The sequence below is a fragment of the Toxorhynchites rutilus genome, chromosome 2, assembly GCF_029784135.1.
Source record: "Toxorhynchites rutilus septentrionalis strain SRP chromosome 2, ASM2978413v1, whole genome shotgun sequence".
Classification (NCBI taxonomy): domain Eukaryota; kingdom Metazoa; phylum Arthropoda; class Insecta; order Diptera; family Culicidae; genus Toxorhynchites; species Toxorhynchites rutilus.
In genome coordinates this window covers 101,549,834-101,558,278 of record NC_073745.1, presented here as the reverse complement: position 1 = coordinate 101,558,278, position 8,445 = coordinate 101,549,834, and the positions used below count along the sequence as shown (strand labels likewise).

At 37.2% G+C, this 8,445-nt stretch overlaps 1 protein-coding gene and 1 long non-coding RNA gene across 2 annotated transcripts in view; one reads left to right on the top strand and one right to left on the bottom strand.

Annotated features, from left to right (window-relative positions):
• Positions 1 to 1,184: 1,184 nt before the first annotated feature.
• LOC129764590 (uncharacterized) lies at positions 1,185 to 4,404 on the top strand. Its single transcript, XR_008741176.1, has 3 exons — positions 1,185 to 1,233; positions 1,925 to 1,985; positions 2,188 to 4,404. It is a non-coding gene; the product is annotated as an uncharacterized LOC129764590 (long non-coding RNA).
• Positions 2,868 to 8,445, bottom strand: part of LOC129764588 (ornithine aminotransferase, mitochondrial) — a 29,738-nt gene continuing 24,160 nt past the window's right edge. The window contains exons 2-3 of the mRNA XM_055763806.1: positions 4,029 to 4,341; positions 2,868 to 3,957 (exon numbers count right to left, since the gene is read on the bottom strand). Of these exons, the coding sequence (XP_055619781.1) occupies positions 2,970 to 3,957; positions 4,029 to 4,341 (1,301 nt within the window). The 3' untranslated portion in view covers positions 2,868 to 2,969. The remainder of the gene's footprint in view (positions 3,958 to 4,028; positions 4,342 to 8,445) is intronic.

Below are 8,445 nucleotides of genomic sequence, written 5' to 3'. Positions count from 1 at the left end.
AAAAGAGGCGCTAGCTTTAGTCTGGGCAGTGGAGAGATTTTCAATATACCTCATTGGTCGCGTGTTTGAACTGGAGACCGATCACAAGCCTCTTGAGGCTATTTTCCAACCAACGTCTAGACCCTGCTCTAGAATCGAGAGGTATGTATTACGCCTTCAGTCCTTCTCATTCGTCGTGAAATACCGCAAAGGAACAGGCAATATTGCGGACCCACTTTTAAGATTGGTCAACAATCCTACATCGAAAGAATTTGACACTGAAAGTACATTTATGATACTTGCCGTAGTAGAATCAGTTGCCATTGACGTTACAGAAATAGAGGAAGCAGCGAATTCCGACGATGCTTTGAAAGTCATAAAGGAATGTTTGCGATCTGCCCAATGGGATCATCTGGAAGCAAAGCCTTTTCTACCATTTAAAAAAGTACCAAAAGTTAGGATGCATAGGAGAGTTGGTCGTGCGCGGGAATAAGTTAGTCGTTCCAGGTAGTTTGAGATCTCGAATACGTAGACCTAGCACACGAAGGACACCCGGGAGAGTCCGTAATGAAACGTCGACTTAGAGACCGAGCTTGGTGTCCTGATATGGATAGAGACGTCGTACAACGCATTACTTCGTGTGAGGAATGTCGTTTGGTAGAATTACCTAGCAAGCCAGAACCGATGAACCGCCGTTTATTGCCTACCAAACCCTGGGTGGATATAGCTATCGACTTTCTTGGACCGATGCCATGTAGTAATTACTTACTTGTAGTGATCGACTATTACAGTCGCTATAAGGAAGTAGAAATTATGCTGAAAATAACAGCAAAAGAGACGGTCGATCGATTTGACAAAATTTTCACGAGATTGGGCTATCCACGCACGATAACTTTGGATAACACTAAACAATTTGTTGGAATTGAATTCGACGATTACTGCAGAAAACACGGCAAAAAAACTCACTTGGCAGAGATTGGAAACAAGACCTTCGAGATTACCTCATGATGTACTATACGACACCACATTCCACTACAGGCAGAACTCCGACTGAACTGCTCTATGGACACAATATTCGATCCAAAATTCCAGCTCTAGAAGACATAGAAACCGTTCCAGCAAGTACCGACTATCGAGTATGGCCCTGCGAGATTAAACATACAAACCTTAGTACTGCCCTGACCGAAGATAGGTTTGACAGTTTAGATTGGAAGTGAAGAGAATAAACGTGCCTGATAAGCGTGCAATAAATGGGTAATTATTTCTTGGCAATACCTGAGTATTTATTTATATGATATCGAATACCACACCAAACATCAAATGGACTAGCAACGCTTGTCACTATGTAATTGTAGAACATATGGGAATTAAATTTGCCGAATTTTCCCATTTTCCGTCATAGTTTTCCGAAAATTTTCAATTGTCATGTTTGGTTGAAATATGTGTATTATTTTTATGGGACTCCTACTCTCAAGGCGCCTAGAGGTATGTCCTAAGGTGAGGCCGTTTCGTCACTAAGTTGGTCAGGGGAGCGGTATATGAAAACAGTACGGAAGAAAACAGAAGGGGAATTTTTGCTTGAAGTATGAAAGAGACAGACTGATCACGAGCGAGCTTGGCTTCAAGCGTTTACAAACAAAATACAGTAGATTCCAAGATGGCTGAAGAGTGGTTTTAGCAAGTTGGCCCACCTCAGGATATGCTTCTAGGCGCCTTGCCCTCTCCAATCCGGAAGAGGAGTGTCATACCATCATACACTGGAGGAAAACATTAGTAAATGCAACTACCAAATCTTTAGTAGTTGAAACATTGGTAAAATGTACGCATTTTTTGTAAATATTACCAAAACTTTGTAAAACGGATGTCTTATGCAATACACATCCCTACTAAAGATTCGTACATTTTACTTCATAGCATGTGTAACCTTGATTGTTTTCATTTCTAGGAATTGTAATGTGCGTACTTCGCAGTCGTCATTCCTCTTGAGGAAACAAAGCTATTCGGAGGTAAGTTTTTTTTGGTTTTTATTAGATTCAAATATATGTAACTTCTGTTTCTCTTCGGCGAAAACATATTCTCGACCACAAAGATATCGAGAACTTGTTTTCGCTGCGGAAAAACAAAAGTTTAATTCCTTCTACTGAAATCTTAATACACCGAATCTTATAAAATAAACTTCAACACAATCCTTTCCCTTTTAATTTTCAGCTTCTAATCTTGGATTAAAATTGCACAGTTGACTATTCAATGTATATTAGACTGAGCATGTTTTTGAGTTTTAGGTTACATTAGCATCATTTTCTTAGTTCAAAAACAAAATCCAGATGTCTCACCGATCGTTTACATTTTGCGTTAGATCGCCAATCATTATCTCTTACAAATAAAAAACAACGTTTTCACTAATGCTGCTCCAATGATGGGCCAACATGCCACCATCCTACAAAAATAATGCCTACCAATTTCTTTTTGTAAGATGTACCAATGATTAGTAGGGTAGAAAATGACTAACGAATTGGTAACATTTACGAAAAAAATCGTCATATATACAAAATTTTCCTCTCAGTGTAGAAACATTTCTCACCCTCACACCCCAAAATGGCCCCCTTTGCTTGATCAGTCCCTTAGGGATATACCGATAGATAGATTTCAATAGAAAGTTAGCTAGGGTGGCAGCGAAATGGTCATGTCAAATTCAAAAAACCGACCATGTACATTTTGTTTATTGGCCTGTGCAAAATATCAGCTCGATCAGACATGGGGGTGCCTCAAAGCTCTCAAAGTTTCAGTGCCAAGATAGTTAGAGTGCCAATGCCCAATGCCAATGAATTGCATTGAAACGGTTCACATTGAGTTATGTTATGGCTGTCATCTGAATAAACTCGCTCCTCTTTTTGAGATTGATAAAATATGATGTAATTAAATGAAATAATATGGAAATAAAGAAATGTTCGTGCACTATTATCTGTAATACGACTGCGACGCAGAGCTCCCTAGTGTTCATTTGCGAAAGACATGATCGTGGACTTGATAATATCCAGGCACTCATCCAGCTGTTCTTCGGTGATCGTGAGTGGAGGTGCAAATCGAATAATATCACCATGGGTGGGCTTGGCGATCAGTCCGTTGTTCTTTAGCCGCAGACAAACGTCCCACGCATCGTACTTGGAATCGATCACAATGGCGTTCAGCAGACCCTTTCCTCGCACCACCGGTACCAGGTCTTTGGGAAGTTCCGAGAGTGACTCCCGCAGCTTGCGCCCCATGCGTTCGGCATTCTCAGCCAGTTTCTCATCAACCAGAACTTGCAGAGCTGCCAGGGCAACCTTGCATCCTAGTGGGTTTCCTCCGTATGTGGAACCATGCTCTCCTGGTTTGATGCACAGCATCACATCGTCGTTGGCAAGTACTGCCGACACCGGATACATACCGCCGGAGAGAGCCTTGCCCAGAATCAACACATCTGGCTTAACCTGTTCGTGATCTACGGCAAGCATACGACCGGTCCGCGCTAGCCCAGTTTGAACTTCATCAGCAATGAACAGCACGTTGTACTTTGTACATAACTCGCGAACCTTTCTCAGATAGCCATCGTCCGGAACCATGACGCCCGCCTCTCCCTGAATCGGTTCCACCATGAAGGCACAAACGTTGGGATCCTGGAGAGCTTTTTCCAGCGCAACGGTATCATTGTACGGAACCAACTCGAATCCGGGCATAAACGGACCGAATCCTTCGAAGCTCGACGGATCATTGGAGGCGGAAACAGCAGCCAGAGTGCGGCCCCAGAAATTGCCCTCGGCAAAAATGATTTTCGCCTTGTTGTTCGGTACCTTCTTGACTTTGTAGGCCCACTTGCGTGCGAGCTTGCACGCCGTTTCACCGCCCTCCACACCGGTGTTCATTGGAAGAACTTTGTCGTAGCCGAACAGTCGCGTGATGTACTCCTCATACTCGCCCAAAACGTTCGAGTAGAATGCCCTATGGAGAACAACAAAAAAAAACCGTTATAGTGCGGAACAAATGAAGCGATCAGGTTGAGGTTATCTCACCTAGATGTTAACGCCAGAATCTGGGCCTGCTCGGTGAGGGCTTTCACTATTCGGGGATGACAGTGACCCTGGTTAACGGCCGAATAGGCACTGAGGAAATCGTAGTAACGCTTTCCCTCGACATCCCACACGTAGACTCCTTCGGCCCGAGCCAGTGCCACCGGAATGGGGTGGTAGTTGTGGGCCCCAAATTTATCCTCCCGGTCGAATACTGCTTTCGATGCCGCGCCAGGGCTGCTCTTCAGGACGACATTCTTCGCGCCGCTGTACAGATTGTCGGTTTTTGTCACCGTAACGATTGAGGACATTTTGGCTATGATGGGAGAAGGACAAAAATGTACGTTAGAACAAATAAAATATAGATATTTGGTATGATTCACAGAAAATAAATTTAAAAAATCGGTCGTCATTAGATTTAGTTAAATTAGATCTATAGCTTGAGATGCATATCGCCCAATATACCGATGTCAGTTCGATTAATTTGAATACTGACTACATTAACCGGTTATTAATCAAACGATTACTAATCAAACAATAATCGAAGCGAACGTTGATAACTATTTTCACTACGAACAAATCCTGATGATTTGCATACTAATGCACTATGGTCCAGGAGGTGCATTTAAGTGGAAATTTGCATCTAGAGCTCGACAGTGATTCTCTAGACAAAAACTGTCTTCGACAAAGTTGTTACATATAATAGAGCGCTCATTTTTATGTTATCAAAAGTAGGGTGACCAAAATTGTCGATGAAATAAAAAATCTAACTTTCTTATCTTTATAGATAGAGGTAAACACAGTTCGACAATATTGTAGCTCTGGTTATTTTAAGTAACTTTGTCGAACAATATTTCTTTCTATCTCTTCAAATAACCGATATAGCGCTTTTTCTCTAGGTTGAGTTAGGGTTATCATGAAAAAAACGGTTTTTTTGCTCTAATTTTTATATGTAAAATTCTACATCAAAACTGTCTTCGAATGACTTTTAGAGCTTTCCAGTCCACGCATTTTACGGTACATAACTTGTATGTATCTTAATTCTACTCAAAGTTATTGATGTTTTTTTCCCTGAAAACACGATCTTTTCATTTGCTAGTCGTTCTTTTTGGTTCAACATCCATGTTGACTGGCTATAAGACTGAACTGAAGTGATGCTGCTTTAAAGTCTACGCTTACTATATGCATTTAAAAATTGCAACTTGTTCATTTATATGCAAAAACTCATAATTTCAAATTTAATTTACTCAAATACAAAAAATAACACTCTTTTAAAAGTTTCACCATATGTAGAGTCAAATGTGCTCTTTAAAATGCCATCAATAATTTTGTATTATGTTTGCCCCAAAAAGAACGACTAGCAAAAGAAAAGGTCGTGTTTTCAGGGAAAAAACATCAATAACTTTGAGTAGAATGCATATGCATATGCTGAATTTATTAAAGTTATATATACCTCGAATAAGTGTATCATATTTATTCTCACCCGTTTACACCTATTTTCACGTGAATAAATCCATCTATAGCTATAGATCTCCCTAATGTAAACCCGCCATAAGACTTGTTTGATATGCAATACATTACAATTCCCTCATCCCTAAACGGTTTAAATTAATGATCTGCCGTTCTGCCGGTTTGGGTGCTTACCTACCCGTAGTCGCGAGTGAGATAGCAAGCACAGCACAACGAGCGGGCATCATATGTTTATAATGCTGATTTCACACACATAAACACACGCAGCTCGATACAGGAATGAAAAGAATGGAAGATATAGGGCTCTTGCTACACATACATGCAGAGTATCTGTTGGGCAAATATCATTTGTTTACATTCGTAGCTTCTATGCAGCAGAAGCGGATTCATTATCAATCGTCGTTCTTGTAGATGATTTCAATATAGTTGCGATCTTTCTATTAGCGCGAAATATTTCATAGAACTAACAAGAACTTTGTGAAACAGTTAGGCAAGCTATTTACCGAATAAGAGCTTTTGTGTGACGCATATTGCTTAACTTACTAGCACCTATTCCGCGATGTTCACTGAGCGACTTTCCCACTAGATTTGAATCGAAAAAATAACAGGAAAGGATTATCAGCATGTTCGGACCTAGATACAAGACACAGAGGCTCGAGCTCACGTTCGAATGCTTCCTTGTATTTTCCATGAATTAGCCAACTGATGGATTTTCTTCGTTTCCGATCAATTTTCTTATAACCATATTTCACTTCTCCGCAGAGCATTCAGGTACCCGGAAATCATATCTGAGGGTTGGTTCATCCTTCTAGCTGAATATGTTCTTAATTTCAACATAATCATCTGCTTTTTTGGCGAAACTAACCACCGATTAAGGATATCTGCACACGAATATTCATTATAGTTTACTTCTTCATGAGACCTGCATTTCAGGGCAAAAAACACATGGCCTAAATTGGAGCACACTTCACCTAATCCGGCTATACAAAGGCAATGTGCAATTTGTATTGTTTCTGTGAAACTTTTTGAATACAGCAATTCCAAATGAAATCGTCCTAAAAATGCAGATTTTAAAAACTTGTATTTTTGATTCCAATGAAAGTGTGTATTCCGTTTGGGTTGGAGGAAATAAGAGTTTTTCACAGCAATTGAGAATTTTTTGACTCAAGCGTAACTTTTGAAAAGGGCGTATCGATTTTGGTAAGAGAAATCTTTGATAATTTATATCTCAAAAACTATGAGTCGTACCGAAATAGTGTCTTAGAAAGAGTTATAGCGTATTGATGGTTGAATATGGAAAAAATGTACACTGAGAAAATAAAATAGTACTCTTTTTTTATTTACAAAATAAAAATTCAATTTGCAATATCCAACATACAATTTTTTTAATTTTTTTTAAATTTTTTCATACAAAATAGAAGTCATGTAGAAATTCAAAAAATGGGCCCAAGATGGTAAAACTATTTTTGACGAACTTTGTGGAACATCGAATTTTTAGGAATTTTCGAAACTTCGAGTTTTTGTATGTTAGCAGTCATTTTTAATCACAAATTATGAATCCTGATGTTATTCAAAACAAAAAAGGTTATTATTAATCTCCTTCTAAATGCAACCATTCTCGAGATATTTAAAAAAATATTTCTGATTTATTGTCTTTTTTATAGTAAATAATCCCTTTTAATATGTTTGTCGTGTTATACCGTCATGTTCATGAAATTTTATGAATTTTCTTATAATTTCCAACAATTTTTCCAAATACATCATTATGGTTCATTTTTTGACTCAAGTGTAACTTTTGAAAAGGTAGTATCGTTTTTAGTAAGAGAAATCTTTGATAATTTATATCTCAAAAAATATGAGTCGTACCGAAATAGTGTGTTAGAAAGAGTTATAGAGTATTGTTGGCTTAATTTGAAAAAAATATACACTGAGAAGAAAACTCTTTTTTTATATACAAAATAAAATTTTAATTTGCGGTATCAAAAAATATATGTATTTTTTTATATTTTTTTCAATTTTTTCATATAAAATAGCAGTCATGTAGAAAATTTAAAAAATGAACCCAAGATGGTAAAACTATTTTTGACGAAATTTTTGGAACATCGAATTTTTAGGAATTTTCGAAACTTCTATTTTGTATGTTAGCAATCATTTTTAGCCACAAATTATGAGTCTTGATGTGATTTAAAACAAAAAAAGGTTATTATCAATCTCCTTCTAAATGTAACCATCTCGAGATATTTAAAAAAATATTTCTAATTTATTGTCTTTTTAATAGTAAATAGGCCCTTCAAATATGTTTGTTATGTTATACCATCATGTTCATGAGCTTTTATGAATTCGCTTATAATTTCCAACTACTTTTCCAAATACATTGTTATGGTAAAGACATATGTTTAGGAGTTACGTTACGAAACATCCGAAGACATGTGGGTTAATACAAAACGTAGCGAAACTAAAAAATCTTTTTTATCTAAATACAAACTTCAATACAAAAAAATTGTTGGAAATTATAAGAAAATTCATAAAATTTCATGAACATGACGGTATAACACGACAAACATATTAAAAGGGATTATTTACTATTAAAATGACAATAAATTAGAAATATTTTTTCAAATATCTCGAGAATGGTTACATTTAGAAGGAGATTGATAATAACCTTTTTTGTTTGAAATCACATCAGGATTCATAATTTGTGGCTAAAAATGAATGTAAACTACAAAAATTCTAAGATTCTAAGAAAAATAAAAAATTCCTAAAAATTCGATGTTCCACAAAGTTCGTCAAAAATAGTTTTTCCACCTTGGGCCCATTTTTAAAATTTTCTGCATGACTTCTATTTTGTATGAAAAAATAAAAAAAAATTAAAAAATAGGTATTTTGGATATTGCAAATTGAATTTTTATTTTTTTCTAAGACACTATTTCGGTACGACTCATAGTTTTTG